Raw genomic sequence first — 22,642 nt, 5'->3', positions numbered from 1 at the left:
CACAACGCCAAGAATAGTATATGAGATCAAAAGGGCTAGTTCCGTCCCTGGGGATTGCAAGTGTGCTGAAGGTTTGCTGTAGGAAGTAAGAGAAAAGCTGTTTTGGAAAAGCAGGAGTGTCTGAGAAACAGTGGTGATGCTCTGCTCTATTTTTGGATAGCTTTCTGTCAAAAGCAGCTATTTGCTAACCAGCTTCTTATGCCTTAAAGCACAGTGCTAGTTAGAACTGAAGGTTTGCAAGGGCCTGGTTGTTGCACTGAACTGGAAGAAATGGTTTTAGGTGCATATTGAGCACAAATGAATTGATACATCCTCTTATCTCCACCTGATGAATGGGGTGGAAGACAAAGGGCACAGACCACCTTTGGGCCAGCTGTTGCCCCAGTAAAGCCAGCCCTAAGCACAGGTGAGAATGGCAATCTTGGGAACATGAGCCTGGTGCTGGAGAGCAGCACAGAAGTGGCTGCAGCTGAGGAGGACTGCAAACACAGCTCTCTGCTGGCTCCTTCCCACTGCTGTCCTGGTCTGTGCAGAGCTCTGCTTCCTTTCATGTAATCAACAAATTAGGTTCTGTAATTTGCCTTACAAACAAGACTCTCATATACTCACTGCCTTTTTTTTTTTTTTTTTTTTTTTTTTTTTTAAGAGGTTTAGCAAGCAAACAGTGGGAGACCAAAGAATTAAAGCCATAAAGTAATCTGCATATAATCAGTAATTACCATGAATCAAACCCTCCTTCAGTTCAGCTGGTTATTATTTCCCTGATAATGTAATTCTCTGCACTGACAAAACTAGGAAATACTCATTTTCACCAGAACAGCAAATAATTTCCTGCTGTGCCTATAATACTGTATCATGCAGTTTAGTGACCGCATAAATCCAGCTAATGAAATTTATGGAGAATATGAGGACTACTAAAAACACTAAAAACCGGAAAAAGTAATTGCTCTCACGTGTGTTGGGAGGGGATGATATTTTGCCAGCAGACCTCTGCTAAACGTTTCTTACAAGTGTCACAGGCTGGCCAACACTGGGGGCTGATGTGGCTGAGAGCAGGGTGCTCCAGCAGGAATTTGTGAAGTCTGAATGCGGGGTGGTGATTGCGTGGGGCTGCAGACATGAGAGCCCTTGTGGCATTTTCTCAGGCCTTGTGGCACAGGACACTGTGGCCACTGCTGGGGCACAGCTTCAGCTCACCTCTTCCCAAAAATGCCTCCTGGCCTCAAGGGACGTGAAGTCAGCATTGTGGAGACACTGTGGGGATAGGGTGACCTGTACCCCCACTTGCAGGTTCTTCAGAAGATCCTGGTATTTTGCAGGCTGCAGAGACATGGCAAGTCAGTGGAAAGCTTCAAAACCCAAGGAGGCATCAAAGCCTGGCCTTAAAATTTCTGGGATTTAGGGTGGTAACTTTTCCATGTGACCTTGGAGGTCTCCACCAGAGAGATCTACAGAGAGCAAGCTGCAGGAGCAGTCTGGGAAGCTCCAGTACATTTGGCTGCTCCCAGAGCTGGGCTCTCTCTGCTGTGGGAGCAGGGACTGAGTTGCTCTTTCTACCTCTGATTCACCCAAAGATAATCTTTGGCACTGAAACCTCCCCTGGCAGGTGGTGGTGCACAGCCACTGTGCAGAGAACAAAGTACACAGAAGAAAAGGAGTCATCCTGATGTTTTCTTCTAATTAACCACAGCTGAATTTCTGCCAGGATTCCTATTGACCAGCAAAGGATGGGGAACACCTGTCCCGTTTGGGTTCATTGCTAACAGCTTTGTGCTTCTAAAACCCAAAAGATGCATCCTTATCTGGGGTGCAGTGTGGGGGGCAGCCCCTGGCCCAGACTGCTTGATGGCCTCCTACATCCCTGTATGGGGCTGTGTGTCCTGCTGTTGATGCTTACAAGCTGGTTTTGGCTTTGCCAAAATGCAACTGGGAAAAATCCAGCCTCCAGCATTTGCTTGGCATGAAGGTGAATTTCTAAACTGCATCAGCATGCCAAGACCCAGGTTGTGAGCTGCTTTCTCACAAGGTTAGAAGTCTTGGGCAGTTTCTGGAGTTATTTTTGGCTGATACTGAAGTGCAAAATCAAGCTGTGATAATATGACACTGGTCATGGATCTTGCTCTACAGGAGGCACTGCTGTGGGTTGGGAAGGAGACTTGCTCTGAGATTTTAAAATTTTGGTGAAAGAAATGTCTTGTAGAGAAGTGGCTAAAACACAGTGGAAGAGCTCATGAAAGGGAGGTATTTTTTCAGCTTTTCTTGGAATGATACTGCCGTGAAGCTGTGCAAAAATGTCACAAGTTTTGCAATAAATAACCCTCCAACATTAAAGAAATTAAAATGAGGGAGGTGGGAAATGAAAACGACCTGTCTGTAGGGGGCACTCAGCTGTCTCGTGTCTGAGAGCGAAGCTGTTGAACCATCAGACAAAGAAACGTAAGAAGGAGAATGCTCAGCCCCCTTTGGTGAGAGATGCTCGGTGACTTCTCTGATGTGTACCCAGACACTTCCAGTTGCCAAAAGGAAGGTAACTGGAGCAATTGCTCTGAGCCTGCAGATATGGTAAAAATAAGAATTTAGAAGAAATGGGATAGATGCAATTTTCTTCAGAGGCTGTTACTGATGCTACTGTCAAGGGTTGCTGGCAGCTGAGGAGTATGAGCGATGACTAATGTGGCAGAACCCATTCTCCAGGCACAGGAATTAGCGGGGGGGTGGTGGGGGGGTGTGTGTGGGGGGAATGTCTGCTTGCAGAGGACAGAGATCAAAGAAAAAGCACAGGCTGTGCAGTGTCAGTCAGTCCCATGGCAACAGAATGGGGTGCGCAGCTCCAGCCTCGCTGCATTTGCTCTCTGTACCCCGGTGCCCATTTCCTGAGGTTTGTCCGCGTGTCCCCTTCCAGCAGCAGCCGGGATGGGGATGAGGTCCCCATCCCCTGCCTGCTCCTCCGCAGCTGCCTGGTGCTGTGCCAGGCATTCACGGAGCCCTCAGAGCCGACAGCCGAGTCACTCGCTCACGGGAGCGCTCTCTGCACGCTTGCTGGCACAAAGCGAGTCCCCGAGTCGCCAGGACCCTGCTTTGTGAGCACTTAAAGCCCAGCCAGCTCATCAGGGCTGAACGAGGGAAGGGAGAGCAGTCCCAAGGCCGGACGGGGGGAGCTCACGTCTACCGAGGGCTGAGGTACTCGAGAAGCAGTTTGGGAACCGGGGAGGTCTCTCCCGGCTGCAGCCACAAAGAGCGTGTGGAAAGTCTCCCGTGGGCAGACTTCCACCCCGGAGAATGGTTCGAGTGTGAAAAGTGGTCAGGAGGGGAAAGGAGAGGGGAGAATTGGCAAGAGGTCCCGGAAAGGGAGATCATGGCTGCTGCTGCTGCCCCTGGTCTTCTGGTTGTGATTCCTCTCGTGGTGTTCAATGTCCTCACCTGCAAAAGAGAAGCGGGGAGAGTAAAACTCGTTCCGGCCTGTAGCTGAGGAGACAAAGCGGACACTTGATGGAGCTCGAGTCGAATTTCTGTCAGATCTTCTGCTGATGCAGCCCTGGGCGACAGAGCCGTGCGGAGGCTTTGCCTCTGTCTCGGCTGGAGCCGCTGCGGTTCGTGGCGATGCTGGGTTTGGGGGCTCCGGCTGCTGCCGTGACCCTGCACTGCTGTGGGAGCGCTGCTGCCAGCTGCACCCGCCTGTCAAGCAGGAGCTTCTGCACCGCGTCCTGAACCCCTTCTCCGTGGGGATCCGTGGGCTGGGGACACTGAGGTACGGCAGCCCACAGCAGAGTCTGCTCCCATCTGCATCCTCCAAGCAGACTAAGGCTCACAGCCTCCAGGTAAATCATGTGGGGATGCTTTAGGGTGGCAGCTGCATCCAAGCCAGGATGGTCCCATCATCCCGAAGAGTCTTGGGGACTGCAGGTACCTGTTGGCACACTCGGGTCCCAGGGCACCTCTTGGGGAACATTAGTCTGTGCATCCAGCAGACAGGCAACGGTGTCAGCGTCCACCTAAATGCTGAGGAGTGCACTCTGGTGTAACATGCAGAGAAGAATAATTTTATCAACTAAAGATATTTTAAAATGCCTCCTGCTTTCAAAATCCCGATTTACTGGGAGATAACATATTCCACTAATAATATCTAGTATTTAATGGTTGCTCTTCATATCACACCACTAAAAAACCTCCAAACAAACCAACCAGAATTATGTCTCTTTTTAATTTTTGCTCCTTCAGTCCTTGTTCTCTTCCATTTAGTGATTTGTTTTGGTTTGTCCATGGCTGAATTGTTACTATTTTATATTTTGATAAAACCCCCAAGTGACCAATTCTATACCTCCCTAGTCATCTGCCACCAAGCAGATTTTGTTCCTTCTATGAACTTTATATTGTTCTTTCTCCCACACTCACCAGTTCTCAAGAGAGGTAGAAAACTTTTAACTCTCCCAGATTACAGTTTGAGGAAAGGGTGAAGACAAACAAAGGTTTCTCTTCACTTATACGGAACATTGCCGACACATTATTTTTGTGTCAGACTTCAAGCCTTGGTTTTAATCAGCTGCTGCAAATGTACAGAGGTAAACAACAGACTCTGTAAACAGTTCAATACAGAAGACTTGATTTAGTACCTTACAAGACAAAGCAATCAATAATCTATTACACATCTAATCACAGGCATGAAGAGCCCGGCAGCCCTCTGCACAGCATTCCACCAAACGAGAAAGGCGGTTGGAAACCACAGTAAGAGGGGCACAAATCACCAAGATTGCAAATGCTCGGCTTGGAGTTGATCTACAAACACAAATATTCAAATTCAACAATCACCTCTTGCTACTAGTGAATCATGCTATTGCTATCTGGAGACAAGTTGCTATGGCAGAAAGCTGTAGCTGTGGCAGAAGGCCAAGAATCCTGCCTTTGAAATGTTAACTGAATTTAACTCTTGACTTTTCACAGACAAGGTTCACTACTTTGTGTGATTGTGTCATATTAAATGAGTGCTTTGTCTGCCCTGGGTACCAGATTGGAAGGGGTATTATTAATCAACAGGACAGCAAAACAGGTCAATAAGGTCATTTGTCAATAAGGATTTTTTTTTCAACACCTTCAAGTCTGCTATGTGATAGCTGCAGTTACATAAGAACATTTTTTTGCTTAATTTCTTCCCTTTTTCTTCACTTTATATAAGTTACATCCAGTTCACAGTTCCCGGACACACTCAGAGCACACCCACCAATGCAGGAATGATGGTGAGATACTCTAATTTGAACACTTACAGCCTGGGCACAAAAATGCTGCTGCTCCATTTAAGTGACAATGTAGGCTGCTCTCTGTAAGATCCACCAGAAAAATCTGTTTATAGAGACCTGAGCAAGGAACAGGTATAAACATCAGTTGAAATGTAATTTTGTGAATGGCAGAACTAACTACACAAGAAATTTGGGACAAGCTCTTCTTTCAGCTGCTTGGAGTACAGATCTGGGTGCCTGGTTAAAGGAGAACTGCAGGTGCATACAATGCACTTTGCTTCATGATCTCAAATCTTTACAGCTGCATCAACAGGATCTCACACTTAGTTCCTGGACAAGTTAGTTAGGATTAATGAGATCCAAGCAAACACCATCAAATATTCAAGCAGCAGTGCCTCTGACATGCTTTCTTTACCATTACAGTGAGGGGTTAAGAAGGACACATGCTTCCAAGGTCTACGGAGAAGGACAGAACAAACCAGATGGTGATACTTGAAGAAACTACCAGAGAGAACAGGGCACACAGATCTGCAGCCAGAATTACAAAGATGAAGATTCACAGATTTTCACAATATATTTTTCTCCCACAAAACCATCAAAGGTGTCACTGTTGCAGTTGAAAAGGTCTTGACTATAGCAGGCCATGTGCAAAATTACAGTAGAGGCTGAGATGGTGACAGTGAAGCTGGAAGGGTTGCTGTTCACTATTCCTACACTAGTCTATACCTTGGGAGATTTGCCCAGTTCCAAGAGAAGGCTAACAACCACACCTCCCTGCAAACTGGTTTGCAACACATAGAACGTTTATTGTTCCACCTTCAGAAATCTCATTCAAACTTTCAAGACTTATTTTCCTCTATTATAGAATTCCATCTTCCAGGAACAAGATCACAGGACAAGAGAGCTCTTGCACCCTCCAGTGCTTCTCTTCTCAACAGGCTTTTGACTATGTGCTCAGAATTGAAGGAGTTATTCCAGGGAACAGAAACACAAAAGCTGTGCAAAACATGCACTACACTGCTAAACAGTACTTAAAAAGTCATCTTTCATCAACCATGATTTTAACTGCTGCATCTCCTCAAGATACATGATGGTAAAGTACTTTAAATAAAAAAAAAAACCAACAACACAAAACCCCAACAACAACAAAAACCAACCAACCAATCAACCAACCAAACAAAAAACCACCAACAAAAAGCCCCTAAAGAAAATTAGCTACATGTTCCCAATTGTGTATTTTTATTTCTTTTTTTAAACTAAGATCATGATGAGGTTTCAGATGGATTTTTTTTTTCCAGTAGACCTGCATGTAGGTATCATTTAATGATAGTCTCTTGTTAGATCAAATACAGAATATTTACTGTAACTTTGTACACCACAGATTAAATACCTAAATTCCAAGGATCTCTCAGGTATACCAGGCTTCAATGACAGAGTAACACCCAGGAACACTTAAAATGAACCATTTATTAAATCAAACTGTTATTTTAACAGTTACATAAGTTACACAGCATGTTTAAGTCAAAAGATTTCACAATGAAAAAAAAAAAAAAAAACCTTTAAACTTTTATTATGCAGGCAAAAATAGTACCACACAATATGTACTTGGGAGGGAAGAAGGGAAGGGGAATCTCTAAACATTCAAATAAGGCCATAATTATTTAAAAACAACAATAAAACAATAATAACAGCCCCCCCCCCCAAAGATCCATTTGCTTCTCAGTGTGTTCAGTGCTGCTAACTATATGTACTTTTAGTGTACAGGTGTGATCGAGGCAGTGATATTTTGATAGCTAGGTTTAATGTTTTAAAACACTATCAAGAGTGGAATAAGGCTCATTAGTACATACAGCTGCCCTTGGAATGTCAATCTCAGTTGCCTTCATCAACTTAAAATTCACAAAGTGCACAGTTAAGATATGCCAAAAAATTGAAACTGCTACTCTACCAACAGCTGCCCATGCTTAATACTTAGTGGTCTATTGGAACAAAGTATGTTCTTTCAAAAGAGATGTGTAAGAAGAGCCACTGTAAAACATTTAGTTTTGAAGATGCACTAGGAGCTCTTTGTAAACTGAAAAGTAGAAAAACATGGATTAATTATGTTAAGAAAAGAATACAAAAAACACTAGAAATGACCATCAAACTTTCAAAGAACAACCACCACAATGGACATTAGCATTCGGTTTTGCAGTGTACAGCAAGGTAATTTTACTCTAGCCAATCTACTTCATCAAATTCTGAATCATCTTCTGAATCACTGTATTCCACAGCAATGCGACGGGAGAGGATGGTGGCAACATCATTCTCAATGCGCTCGTGCTTAGCTTCTTGCTCCCGCTGCTCTTCAACTTTGCGGAGCTGAATACCTGGAGAACACCAGATCACAAACACGTCACTCTCCTCCTCCACCACAGTAAATGTATTTAGATCATTATTCACAAAATGCTTTGCAAGCAAAAATGAAGACAGAAGAAGATTCTGTCTTCTTCTGCCCTGCTCATGTAGAAATTTTTTTGCAAGCTTTTAAAGAGAGGAATATCAGAATTGCAGTGGCAGACAAGATCTCAAGTCCTTCTACTACATTATCCTGGTTGTGATTTCCCATTAAAATACATTTTCAGTAACACTGTAAGTGATTAAGCCATTTTGCTATCTGCATTTCCAAACATTTTCTAGACTCTCTATTCATAATTTTAATTAAAGTTTATAGGTATTTGAGCATCCTAACAAGACAAGACCTCTTGTAACTGGTTTTTATCATGTCATGTTTGGGATAAAGTGGTAACTCGAGCCTTTGTTTCTTGGCCATGACTTGGTCAAAAGTGTTTTCAGCAATCACCTAGATTACACCAGCAGGCTCTATTTTCTCATTTTGCTGACATTCTCTACGTATCTTCATGCACTCCTGCTGTACTCAACTCTTGTCAACATTTCCTTAGACTTCAACTATGTTACCGATTCACGTGCACATAGACACGCAAAAATGTTTTGAGTTAGTGCTATAGCCTATCTGCTGATATTACAGTACCACACTGATTCTGTGCTGTGCTGCAGGTGTGGGGGAAGAGAAGAAGAATGGAAGACTTGAAACATTTGAGGGATCTTAACTACTGAAGGATACTCCACCGTCCAACAGTGGCACACAGAGCGCAGCGGGGATTTTCCTGGCCATGGGCACCATAAGCTGAGAAGTACAGCTGGCACACAGCTCCTCATGTGATCATCAGGAAAACACTGCCCTGCAGCTCTGCCCTCCCCTTGCACTCAGCCATGGGCGCTTTGCAATGCAAAGGCTGCTCCACTACTGCACAGTGTCCAGATCAGATACTTAACAGCTTGAGGGTTTCAGCAAGGATTTCTGAGTATCACTTATATCTTGTTGTAATACAGTGACAGATGATCAAAATTCCAATGCCAATTGATCCACTTTGCTTTTATCTAATAGTCTGTGAAAACCAATGTTTTTGTCTTCTACACAATCTGTAGATGATCAGAAATAGCTACATTTGCAGGTAAACAGAAATAGAAAGATAATCTCCGCAGATCATCTACAAGTACTTGTACTTTTTTCTGTAGTCTAACTTCCACAGAGAACCAGTTTTGCCATCCAAACTAAACATCTGATAAGTGCAATTACAAATTGAAAAGAACCTGTTTACTTGGCAATGCATACACTGTAGAGGATAGAAAACAGAGACAGACTTAATGCATCCCTCTAACTTCTTACACATGTGAAATATTCCATCTCTCAAAGGTCATGTGTATTTAGCAGTGTATTTAGGTTTCTGAGATGGTTCTTTTTGCTGCTTAACAGCCAACGTTACCTTTCCGTATTGCTTCCAGCAGAACGCTTCTAGCATCACTGATTACAGGAAGAGTTGAAGGATGCCGTTTGGGCTCAGGAGCAGGAATCACTTGGGATGGTGGAGATGGAGGCATTATGGGTGCATGAGGACTGGGGACAATGGTTGTGGGAGGAGGGTGCAGAACAGGAGGTGGGTGAGAAATGTTTGCAACTGTGACAGGGGAGGAGGGTCGAATGCCAGGAGGTGGCAGGGGAGGAGGTGGGGGTGGTGGAGGAAGTCCCTGCACTTCAGCTTGTGGAGGAACTGGGTGAACGGGTACAGCTTCGCACACTTGGGCGGCTCTAGTGACGGGGGGAGAGGGTTGTGCTAGGGGAGGAGCAACTGGAGGTGGAGCTGGATGAAGAACTCCAGGAGCTATCTGGAGAGGAGCTGGTGGAGGTGGCACAGCTGGGGCCTGCAGAGCAGCTGTGGGAGGGGGTGGCGGGGGTGGGACTGGGGGTGGAGGGGTGGAAGTCATTGCAGCTCTTAATGACGAAGTCGACAAAGCAGACGGAAGAGGTGGTGGTGGGGGAGGAGGAGGAGTGGGGCTCACAAACACCGGTGTTCTGCCTGTTGCTGGTGACTGAGGACGATTTTCTACCAAGCCAGGGGCAGAACTGCAACATGCAATAACAGAAAAAAGTTATTAGAGTGGAAAAAAATAGTAATAGATTCACTTCTGCAACTTAATAACATTGAAACCTGGGCATTCAAGAACATTATGTACTATGATGACTTCAGGGTGTTTGTCCATACCTCATAAATAAGGAACACACATCAGGTTTCCAAAAGACCTCTGCTCAAATTAAGCTATTAACCAAAATTTAGGTTCTTAGACAAGGTACCTGCATCTTTATCAAAGGTTTCCTACAGTAGTATAATTCTTCCCTGTTGTCCCTAAGTAAATCCAAATTATTCTTCCCAAGTCAGGAAACGAGCAGCTGATGAACTATTTTGATTCATAGAACTTGAAAACCAAACCAAAACAATGCAAACAACGAGGACAAGTTAATTTGAAATACATATTTGTGGTGTGATGACAAAATGAGTGAGACTAATATGAAAGGTCATCAATACTGCATACAGAGAGGTACAGTTATATGCTAGATACTCATTACAGGACAATGAACAGGTGAACTGAAGCAAACAAGAGAGAACAAACTTATTTTCCTGAAGGACCACTAGAGGATTTCTTTAAACTGTTGTGGTAAATTAATCTAAAGAGTTATGCATTTTTGAGAATGATCTCCTAAGCAGTAAAAATCATTCTTTTCAAGAGACTAACATCTTGCTGATGTAATAACCTCATCCGAATTAACTGTCCTCTATTCCAAGTTGTATGTACCTGACCATAAAGTAAGACTTTTGGTATAAAAAAATAGGGGAGTGACAAAGACATTTTCACCTCTAGAGAATATTCTATGTATGTATTAACTTCTGAAAAGGTAAAAAGAAATAGAAAATAAAAACACTTTGGGAGAGGGAAGCACTTGCAATTTAGCAAATGTGATGAATACCTAGTTTTGACAGCCGACTGTCTTATTGTGATACACTCTTCCTTTCACATAGGCTGAAACACAGCTCAGTTGTGCAAATTTCCAAAGCTCCAAAGCTACATCCCGAAATGCCAACATATTTCACAGAAACATTTTCCATATAGTTATTTGTCTTGCCATTTAACTCAGAAGGCAACACGGTCACAGTGTTAATGGCAGGTGAGGCCAGAGCAGCCTATGGGATTTAGATGCCAGCCTTCCCATCCAGCTCCTGGCGGCCCTGCTCCTGCAGCCGCACTGGGGCTGTGGGCTGCCATAGCCCCTGGCGTGCCCGGGATTCCTGGGCAGCACAGAAATAACGCCAACGACCATTCGTGGGGTGGTAGAAAACCAAAGCAGCCCCGACAGATCCGCACGCGGCGTTCCCGCTCGTACCTAACACCGGGAGGCACGGGCTTCACTTCCGCGGCTCCGTGCATGGGGGGCGGCGGCGGCGGCTCGTGGGGCCTGACCAGCACGCGCTCCTCGGCTCTGTTCAGCAGCTCAGACATCTGGCTGTAGGGCAACGCGGAGAGGGAATACGATCCGTCGATGTGGTCCACGTATGCTTGAGATCTGGAGAAAAACAGGGAGAAATGGTCCAACTCCACCTTCAGTAGGAGTCAGTATTCGTGCCCTCGGCTACTGTCCTACGCTTCAGTCTGACTTCTGAATACAAGGATCTTCTCTTCACTAGTGTTGCGTATTATACAGTGTGGCTTTTCAATAATTTATTCCACTCTCCTTGTTATTACTTCTAGTAGCTCAAGGGTTTGATTTTGACAGGTGTATCAGATAGTTTCTACAGTACGTGTGTGACCTTATTGTTTATTAGTAACATTATTTTGAGTTAAATAAACACAGCAATACAATCAGAACTACTCTTCTTTTATAACATTCATGAAACATCCATTGAGGTTAGAATGGTAGAATTTACAACTGAATAATTTAGCTGAACTTCTGTCAGAGGATCTTTATTCCAATATATACAGAGAACTCGCTGCTTTAATAGACATAGGACCCAATCAATACCTATTATCGAGTAGTAGCAGTAAATAACAATGATTCAACTTGTTAATGACAGCTTTAGACACGGCTCAAGGACCTGATCAGTTAGTAAATTTTAATTAACTATTCATTTACAGATTTTTATTTTAAAAAATCTTTATTAAATTCACAGCAAAATTGTTCATAGAACACTTTCCAACAAGTAGAGCAACACTCTACGTTTCCACGTACTGCCACCACTGTAGTATCTAAGCCTATTAAATTCTTCAGGGGTGAAAATCTTCCTCATTTATTCCAAAGCATGGTGCTGTTCTGTATCTGAACATGTCCTGCACATGTAGTGCTCCCAAGCACTTCAGCATTATTAATAATTGCATTACTAGTAATGAGATAATCAAGGTTTAGGCCTGGGTCCTGGATATAAAACAAACATGTCTAAAGTGGAACCCAGCATACAACACAACAAAAGGATAGCAGGAAAGCAGAAGTTTCTGCCAATGACTGGACACCGCAGTTTACAGAGATACTATAAAGCTGTTCCTTGAAAAATGCTAATCACCATAACTTAACTTGTACCCCACTGAACAAAACGCACTGAGAGCATTTTCACATTCTGTATTGAGCTAAGTTTTCTACAAGCAAGTTCTTCTACTTTCCAGGCAACAAACACTCTCTCCTAGAGTTGTCATAATTACTCACCATCACTATTGAGCTTGTTTGAAGGCCTTACAAAGCTAAACAAAATACTCCTTTATGGTGTGCTTCTGACCACAAAAAGATAGGGGGAAAAATTAACCAGTTTTTGACCAGTTTTTGAAAGGACAATGAATACCTTTTAATTAAAAAAAAAAAAAAAAACAAAAAGCAAAAAAAACCCAGCCAAAACCCCCAAACCAAAAATATATCCCCAAATGTCCTAACATTACTTGTCAGCCCTCTTTTCTATCAGATGTTTCTTAGCTGGTAAAATGGACTTGATTTTGCACCAAGACCAGAAGCATAAGCACAGCAGGTGTTCACCATGTGAAATGCTACTTTTAGCCACCAGCAAATACATGCTGTGAAATGAGAATTCAACAGGTCAGATTTTGTAATAGGCTATAACCAGAAATGCCAATCAAGTTATGGATTTGTTCAAGAGTAAAGAGAAGCTCAGCATTCTTATTTGAGTTCCAAGTGGATGCTGGCTCACATCACACACATGATATAATCTTGGCAATGTCTACTTAAGAAAAATCAAGAGGCTGGGATAATGGGGATTTTGGAGGTCAGGACTGGAATGTAGCGACACACCTGGGTGCGAGCTTGCAGCAGTGATGCTGCACCATCAAGCTGCAGAGGACAACACATCCTGAAGGATACAAAGAGGATACACGCTACCGTTAAAAATAAAAATAACAACATAGTAACTACTCCTTTAAGGATGCACTGAGAATTTCAAAACTGAGTTTTGATTAAGCTAAACCAGTGATTTCCAGTGCATTTCAAGAGGAGAAGCAGCACCTCGTCATTGACTATTTCTCATGCGTGTTCACTATGCAGTACGGATACACTTCATAAAAGATAGAAAAAAACAAAAAGGAACCTTGATTCAAAATGTGAAGCTGGGCCATTAGCAACTTCAATGTGCTTATGTAAGAGGTTAGCATCATCTTCTGCGAGCTCTGGACCTTGGGCTAACTTCTGCCACTCTCTCCGTCTGTCATGAGGTGCCCTTGGCACTTTCTCTGGTTCATGAGGGCGATCTAGATTTTTCTGCTGTAGGAGAGTTGTGCAAACAAAACTGACAACTGAGACAGTGTTTTTTTAATTACTTGCATATAGACATCAACCAGAAAATTATGAAAAACAATCCCATTTCAAATGCAAGAAAAATTTGTTTTCATGCTAAACATAATACGTAGACACCAGAAAGAATTGTAAGAGCCAGAAATGTCAGTGGATAAGTACCTTAATAATATAGAGAAAAATACCTGTCTGTGTAGCTTTTTATTCTAAATCTGAAATCAAATTATGAATCTGACATTCAAATTTACTCTCTCTACTACATATGAAACATAGAGAAGAACGGTCAAACAAAAAAGTAGCATTATTGTCACCCTGGTTTTTCTGAGTTTTTTAAAGCCTTTTGATTGTTCATAAAAATGAAGTCAGACCTTTTAGCTACTGTGCAATATTAAGAGTAGTTTCTACCTTTTTCTCACAGATGTAACATAAACAAATCCTTTGTTTTTCATTCTCTGTCCTTTGTTTGCATATTTCTAACCTGAAAACAATTATAACTGACAATTGGTCTGGCCACTGAGGCTGAGGGGTAAAAACCCCCAGAAGCCAATCTTCAGCCAGACCCACAAATGTATAAAAAGTAAGAAATAAACAAGGAGGCTCTCTCTCCGCCCTGACTCAGCTTGAGCTGGATCAGAGAAGTCTCTGTCCTGCGAAAATCTCTCGTCTCGTGTGATTGCTTTGCGTGTCACCATCACACATTATCTTTTGCAGAAGTGCTTGTTTACTTTTAAGAAAATATAAACAAAGTGTTTTATTCCTACTAATTTCTTTCTAGTTTAAACATATCTATTAGAATGTCATTCAAGCTTTTTCACTATAAGACTGTCAGAATTTTCTTATAAGTGTTCCAGTGAAATTTGTTATTCCTGCTGCATTCCTCCTTTCTGAGTCATTGCTAGAATACTTAAAAGCTTTGGCAAAAGTTGGTTACATTAAGACAGCATGAAAGCTTTAAGTCCTATATTATTTGACTACTACTATTATTATTATTATTTAATTATTGAAATTGATGGAACTGAGTGAATACAATAGCTTTAGCTGAATAAAGGTGACTGTCAAGTCTGTATTGCTACTAAAGTAGCATATATGCAAGGAAATCCTTTCTAGGAAAAAACAAAAAGAAGCCATATAAAGTTAATATATGTACCTTCTGCTTCCTCTTTTCTTTCCTTTTGTCCTCTGTGTCCTGCAACATTTTTTCCTTCCACAGGTCAAAGAAATATGAAGGATTGGTATAGAACTTCAAACCCTCTTTTCCATCATCCCTGAAATACAGTGACACAAACAGGGCATACTATTTATTTGACAAGACACAAATCCAAACATTAAGACAAAGCAAGGGCATATGAAGGAATATGTAGTATGTCAGACCCTGAAATGTTTTACTGAGGAACCCAAAAGAGTTGGTGATTGACCTCCTGGACCATCACTTTTTATTATCTTTCTTGGCATTCAAGGTCTTAATTTTAGAAAGATAACTTTAACACAAGCTCCAGACCAAAAAAAAAAAAAAAAAAAAAAAAAAAGAAAAAAAAAAAAAAAGGTAATGAATCAGAGAACTCCCACTCCAATCACTCCAATAACTCAAATCTTGCTGTTAAAATATTGAGCAAATTTGTGTGCCTGCTCATGTTCAGCTACTGATTTAAATTGAATCTCCATGACAGAAACAACATTCATTTCCATTGAAGATCCTTCTTTCTACACACCTGTTTAATTTCTTCACTTCACATCCAAGTACATTATATGGTTTAATAACATCCAGAAAATAAAAATTACTTTTCCCCACCATGTTACACTGAGTTAAGATTTTAGAAATATGGAGTAAAATTTTAATGCTTATAATGTCTTCTGCTGCTTTCATTCCTCCAGGAGCTTCACAGTTTTCTAGTCTGGCTCCTTAAATATTCAAGTGCTACTCGGTGTGAGCAAGGTGCCTGGATATATCCTCTTTATTACATAAAATAAGCTAGAAATTGTTTTTGATTGGTTTTGTTTTACTAACCTGTAAGGGGTGAGAATGTTAAGTGGAGGAGGCTGCTCACAAATGTCGTAAGTTTCTTGCAAAGGAATTGGCAGAGTTTTGCGGTCAAACAGCTGTTGGTCTTGAATTGTGGAACTCCGGAAAGCTTTTCTCATTGTAATGTCCTGCAGTGACACTGAAAGGGGATATTGCCATTTAAAAAAATCCCACCAGATAAATTTTGTTTGGATTAATCTGGAATTGCCTAATGTTGGTTAAAATATAAAGCACTACTGCTCGCACCTTTGGCATTTTACAGCAAATACAGATTCATCTAGCACAATCGCCATTGCAAGACATTGTCAGACTATGTGAAAAACATGGCTGTAATGTTCTAGCACATGACTCTTTATTTAGCTTCACAGGATATTTTTATCACCTAAACAGATATCAGAATTCTGTCTCTCCTAAGCAGTTCAACAAATTGACTACAGTAGCTGTAAAATACCATTCAGTAATTCAGAAGTACCTAATAACACTTACCAACTCCATTTCACAATCCTTTTGCAACTAAAAACTACTCCCCATCATGAGGTATAGATTTTACCTTTATGGCACTGGCAAGCCAAACTTTGCATTCCTTGCATGTAGGCAGCAGTTCCACTGAGGGCCCACTTAGATGTCAAACCAGCAAATCATTCAAGCTTATGCTACTGAGATCAATAGGCTTTAATGGGAGGTGATCCTGTGTTCCAACACATGAAAATAGCCAAATGTTTTTAAATCTGTTTAATTAACATGAGCCTTCTCTGTCTAATTCAGAGCCACCTTGAATTTTAAGCGCAGTCGTAAGGAATAATCAAGTACCTTCATGTATGATCCAAAGGAAAACAATAATACATGAACAGAACACATTAGACAGGGATTTAATCTATTTTTACCCACTCCTGGTAACGCCTACATATCTTTCTCAATTTCAAAAGAGTTTTTTCTATTTCATTAAAATTTAGATACAGATTAATGGAAAAGTGACCACAACTGATAAGCTTTGCACTTTTAATTCTGGAAACAGTATACCTATTTAGTGTCGTATTTCTCTCCCTCCCTGGTCTTCAGTTACTGCACCTGTGAAGTCCAGGTGTGCCTCAAAGCTACCTTTGCAACCAGCATGAGACTTCCATTAGATAAAACAACAGATCTTTTCATTAGTTTGGGCTCTTTTTTTTTTTTAAATCATAAAAAATACTGAAAACAGTTTTCTGACATAGTAGCAAAGAGTACTTTCAGCACATACATTTTATCTATAACTATGTTTATTTTATAGAAAGAGGTTGATTGTAATGCACGATGAGAGGACAACTCTACCGCAGCCCTGCTATCAGTACGGCCTTTGGCAATTATTTAAAGAAAAGCCTGTTTAGGCTGAAAACTGTTTTTTTAATTAGGTTCCTGTAACACATTCAAATGTACACATACTTATGTACATACACCAAGTTGGATTTCTACTGTGTGATCACAAAGGGGCAGAAGGCAGGATTTTTTCCAGAAGGCTTGCAGTTCCTGGAATGTTCTGTCTTCTTACCTAAGCATATTGGCAACACCCTTTGTGAGGCTGAAGATGGGATTTGTTTGATTTTCAGCTTGGCTTTTGAAGTTTATTACACTTGGCAAGGTTGTGTATTCCTGGAGAAGTTTCCTCCTTTTTACCCTTAGGTTCTAATTCATCACAGTGTCTTTTATTCTTTTTAATAGCTTTAATTAGCTGCTCAGAAGGCTTTTTAGTGTGTGAAAGAAGTATTATAATGTCTGAATGTCAGCTAGGAGTCCCAATTTCTGTAGGTATTTTTGCAGTCATAAATAACCCTATATATTTTGTACCTGTCATGAAGTACAGGTTGTTATTAGCTGGCAAAAGTTCAGTTAGAATAACTGAGGTTTACCTCATCTAAAAATTTAAATCTTAGATCTTTTTTTATACTTCCGCTGCTTTTCCTTTGGGTTGTTGGTTGTACAAATGTACTTGCTCAGAGCTGCTTGGCAATCCTGCAAGATTTCTGTCTGTCATACATTGGAGACGTTTCCAACAAAAGTAAAACTTTGTATACTTCTCTTTGAACCTGTGTACATTCTGAAGGCAACGAACTTAATTTATTCTAATAGATAAACACATACAGTACTTCGGTTTAATATTAAAATGCTCACAGAATACGTGACACCATGTTATTGACACTGTTCTACAAACTCCTTATTAGCACTACATCTCTTCAATGAGCAAGCACAGCCAGTCTAATTCATAATTTCCCTTTTCTCACTTAAAACTCTCAATTTTGTACACATGTACAGGGGGATAACACACCAGAGGATAATTAATCAATCCCCAACAATAAGCATAATAATTTTCTCTCTAAACCTAAGATACACAGCAGAGGGCTTAATGGAAAAGATACAGCATAGAACTTCAAGCAGCATTTCCAATGCTGATAACCTGTAACAGGCACTCCCTGAAAAGCACACCATTATTCCAAACAGCAGACTGCATTAGGACAGCATTACTCAGGAAACGGAAGGATGCGGCACGCAAAATACGGAGAACCACGACACAGATAAAACTCGCCTACACAGAGGGATCAGGTAAATCCCACGTCGCACACCCAGTGTAATCCTGGGCTGTGCACGGTTTGCCTTTACAAAGCCACTTGTTCAGCTTGCCAGCTGGCAAAGAGACAAAAGCCCTGCGCGGTTTACAGCCTCAGCAGGGGGGAGATGTAAAAACCTGGCTGGTCCCACAGCCACCCGGCTTTGGCTGATTGACAAACTGGCACTGCAAGGGCACAGGGCAGACAAATTGGATGTATGCATTCAGGTGTGAGAAGAGACGAGTGGCTGAAGGAGGAGTTGGAAAAGCTGCAGGCATTTCACTTGATGCTGGTAAATTTATACTTCCAGCTGCTTAATTCCTAACTAGCACCAGAACTTTTTGTATAGCCCAAGATCCTAAATTTGATATGGATATATTTTTTCTGAAAGTCCACCTACTTGTGTTCACTGCAATTAGCAAAAAATGTGGTCTTAAATAATTTCCTTAAATGTTGAGATATTCACAATTTAATTTGAAGATTCATTCAACAATCTAAACAAATGCCTGTTTGTCTTTATTGTGTCTGTTGTTTGGATTGTTTGAAAAGAAGTATTATATCAGCCAATCTAACCCTCCGCGCACAACAATATTTTCCACATAAGCAAAAACTGTCTGTCAGAAAGCTAAACTGTCAACCGTCTGTACACTTGGTTTTGAAAAAGAGATGACAGTCCATTTTCACTTTTAATCAACAACAACATTGGGGGGAGGGGGCGGGAAAAGGGTATTTAAATTGCATTGTGATGAGATACAATAACTGTTTCTTTTGGGGTGAAGTAAAAATTCAATAAAAGCACATCTGTAATGTGTATATGAAATAATGTTTTATCTCTTGGCAAGTCCCCAATTTGTAGTAAAAGTCAGGTATAGAGCACACCAGTGTATTGACAGAAAGTAGCTACTGTAATTTTTCAAATACACTAAATACTACATTTTGCTTCACCAGAAAAAAAACACCCAAACCAACAAAACTAGATTTATTTTTATTCTTTTACACTAACTCAACTACACAATTTATGATTAGGTTCTAGGTGAAAAAATACCATTCTCCTAAAGACAGTAAATAAATAAATCATATATCTATTCCTCTTAAAAACTTACTGTCTTAATATTTTATGCAGAATTTCATCCTGGCAACTTTCAAGACTGTAAACTCTTGAATATCACACCTGTGACTCCCTGTAGAACTAAATGACTGGGGAAATTTCATACAAATCAAGGGACTCAGTTGACCAAAATTCCCTTTCTCAGTTCAAAATCTTATCCAACAATTTGAAAAGTGACACTTTCAAACAAATAACTTAGTTGTAAATTGCCCATTAAAGATAATTAATTTGTTGGGAATGGTGCTGTTGAAAATTCTCTTACGGTAAATATTCATGTGATTCAGTTCCTAAAGACACTGCAATCTCAATGTCTGATTTTTACTGTATTTTTTTAAATATTTTTAATGATTATCCATTTAAACAATGACCAGAATGCATACATACTAGGTTTCTCTGCGATCAGAATATTCTGACTGTGGGTTTGATAGTTGCTAAGGAGAGAGATTATTTCTGTAGATCAAACATGATCTATATGGGCTTCTACACAAGAAACAGAAATTTTCTGAAATACTGTTCTAAAAAATTCCCGAACAGCTCAAGAGCTCTTTGGATAGAGAATGTATGTAATTTAACTACTACAGGTAAACAAAAAGAAGATGTAAATATTACAGCAATCATTTCAGGAGGACTCAGAAGTTGCTTCAAATGCGGCATGTAGAGCAAGCAAGCCCCATTAACGTGTGAATTACCCACAGGTATCAAGCACCAAATCTGCTGGTGAGTCTCAACAAAACCACCACATTGTTTAGCAAATGGTATTTTGTCCACATCCCTCTTTCTATACACAAAATATGCAGTATCATGGTCTTACCATGGAACTATTAAGCCTTGGACACATTAATTTAAAATTACTGACTTACTAAATAACCTACATATTAATCAAGGGCCTAAGAAAATTGGAGAAGGAACATGGGAAGCAGTTGAAGCCCAGTCCACCTGCTCAGAATCTTAACAGGGAGACACACTCAAATCCAACTTTCTTTAAGTAGAGATGTACAAGGAAAAGTGACCTACTATATAATTTAACAGTCCTAATTTGCCTTTGAGGGAAAAAAATCGAATGAATGAATTGACAATAGTGTTACTCTCCACTTATTATAGTACATGTGGAGATCATGACCCAGTTTTCTTGTGCTCCCTGTTCTTAATTTTGATTACATTTATACTCCTTTATACTCAGCAAAATCTTCTTCAGAGGCTAAAGACAGTGAGTTGCCCCTAACACTGGGATTTACTGTCCTTTATTCCTAAGTCTCACAATGGGCTGAGTATCCAGATTTTAAAGTTGACCAAGTGTCCCATCTCCAGCAGTATACAGACCACAATTATCTGTCAAGCTTCTTAGGTTTCTCCCCACCAAATGCCATCTTTTTTTGCCCATAGTAAAACATCAAATCTGGTTTTGGCATTAGTCCAGCCAAATGTCTGAACTACTACAGTTTAAATGACGGGGCAATATTTATAGAATGTTTAGAAAACCGACAAACACATGTATTCAAAGGAAGAAGCCTACTGGAACACAATTCACAACACTATTTGATTCTTTGTTGAAGTGTGCCAGGCAGCTCACCCACAGCACTTCTGCCATTAGGTTTACTTAAGTTGTTTGTCACAGTTGTAACAAATATGCTATAGGAATCAAGAATTTGATACACTGCCTTCGAGATTAAAATCCTCTCTGGTTTGAGGTTTAAATAGAATTAGGCAGCTCACATTGAAAGAACCATGGAATTAATACCAGAAATAGTCTGATACTCTGAGTAATACAAAACTATTTTCCAGTACTTCGTAACACTATACGTCAGAGCTGTCCCGTTTTAAACAAAATGTTAAAATTAATATTCTTTTCCAAACGGTCAGATTTCTACAGCTATGGCATTATTCACTTTTAGCAGTACTTCACACTTAAAAGGCACAATTAAGCTCACAAAAATTTGACCAATTAAGACAAATTTTATTTTACTTATACGATTTGCATCTATATGGACAGAGTTAGTAATGTTACATGTAAATACTGAAATAAAAAATGGTTGCAAAGAAACTATATTCAGGATCTATTTTCTCACCTATGTGTACACCTTATATTGCAGGGCTAGTGAAGCTGTCAACCTTAGTGCAGCTTTATAGCAAGAATGTGTTTTCTCAGTCCTAAAAGGACCCCAAATATTACTCTTGGGTACATATGGGCTTGTTTTCCATACAATTGAAATAAAGTTGAGTTTACTGACAGAAAGCAAAGGATTTCTTTTTGTCTGCTTACAAGTTTGCTATCTTCTGAGGGAAAAACCCCATGTGTATATGAAAAGAATAAATTATTTTTAAAAATCTATTAAAATGGGAATTTAATAATACTGAGAAATCAAGAATTTGAAAACAACATAATAATTCAAACCAAACCAAGTTCATAGCAACTCTATGACATGAAAATTATGCATGAGGAGTTAGGCTCCTAAAGATACAATCTTAACCTTGGTTTTATTCTTTCACAAAGATGCCGTAATAATTCAAAATGAGAAAACACACAGACTGCTCAAACAATTTCAGAGCTTTTTATCACTCTTACTCCACCAGAAACATCTTGTCAAGTGTCTGCATCTTGTTTAGTGAATCTGACTTGGGCTGGTTTTGTTCATGCCACTTAGCTTTAAATGAATCTTAATTTCTTTCTCTTGTGTAATAGCACGGGCCCAAAGGAACCCATTAAATCTTCTATTACTGCCTCCTGGCAAAGAGCAGATGAGACTCATTTCGCAAGTATATCCCATTTTACTCATGCTCTTAGTTGAGTAGAAGTACTGAAAGTTGCTTAATTCTTGCATAGAGTGCTAAAAAAGGTAAATTCAGATATTCCACCCCTTCCCTCCCCTTCATGCGTTAACATCCTTCAGCTATTCTAGTCCACACTAGGACTAAACCTAAACTATTTGTGATGGATTTCTAAAGTCAAGCCCAAAACAGTATACTGAAGGAGAAAAGTTTCCTGATCCCTAACTCTTAAGAATATAGAATATCAAATGTCTCCTCCTCTCCTTTGTCCTCATCTGGTGACTCGTTCCAGGCAGACGCTTGTGAATAAGAAGCAATGGGTACAGCTCAGGGACTGGATATTCACAGGTAAATAAAAACAGTAATTTAACAGCTCCTGACACTGAGGACTGCATGTGTTTCTCTGAACTTCAAGCAGTCACTGCTATTCTCTGGTGTAAGACACAAATCCAGGGGATCAGGCTCAAGTCACTCCACACTCTGGAGTGTTACAGTTTTTACAAGATTACAACTGCTGACAATTTATTACCATAAACAGAAAGGATTTTTTATCATTATCCAATTTTAGCAAAAATGCTCTAGTTAGGGCAGGAGATTTCATCATTTCCTAGAATCTGGTGTAGTGCTGTGTTTGGGATTTAGGATGAGAATAATGCTGATAACACACTGATGTTTTAGTTGTTGCTGAGCAGTGGTCAAGGACTCTTCAGGTTCTAACTCCATCCTACCAGGGAGCAGGATGGGCAGACACAAGGAGCT

At 40.6% G+C, this 22,642-nt stretch overlaps 1 protein-coding gene across 6 annotated transcripts in view; it reads right to left on the bottom strand.

The window, feature by feature from the left end:
• Positions 1 to 6,678: 6,678 nt before the first annotated feature.
• The window catches only part of WASF1 (WASP family member 1), an 87,759-nt gene continuing 71,795 nt past the window's right edge, over positions 6,679 to 22,642 (bottom strand). For 5 of the 6 annotated variants that reach the window (XM_040060543.2, XM_058420074.1, XM_040060546.2 and 2 more), the window contains exons 4-9: positions 15,416 to 15,569; positions 14,558 to 14,675; positions 13,208 to 13,380; positions 11,011 to 11,190; positions 9,059 to 9,696; positions 6,679 to 7,600 (exon numbers count right to left, since the gene is read on the bottom strand). In XM_040060543.2, coding sequence (XP_039916477.1) covers positions 7,443 to 7,600; positions 9,059 to 9,696; positions 11,011 to 11,190; positions 13,208 to 13,380; positions 14,558 to 14,675; positions 15,416 to 15,569 — 1,421 coding nt within the window. In that variant the 3' untranslated portion in view covers positions 6,679 to 7,442. The remainder of the gene's footprint in view (positions 7,601 to 9,058; positions 9,697 to 11,010; positions 11,191 to 13,207; positions 13,381 to 14,557; positions 14,676 to 15,415; positions 15,570 to 22,642) is intronic. The other variant, XM_040060548.2, reaches the window with a different exon arrangement.

Source organism: Hirundo rustica, chromosome 3, assembly GCF_015227805.2.
Source record: "Hirundo rustica isolate bHirRus1 chromosome 3, bHirRus1.pri.v3, whole genome shotgun sequence".
Lineage (NCBI taxonomy): Eukaryota > Metazoa > Chordata > Aves > Passeriformes > Hirundinidae > Hirundo > Hirundo rustica.
Note: the sequence above shows the minus strand (reverse complement) of the source record. Positions and strands in the feature narration are given on the sequence as shown.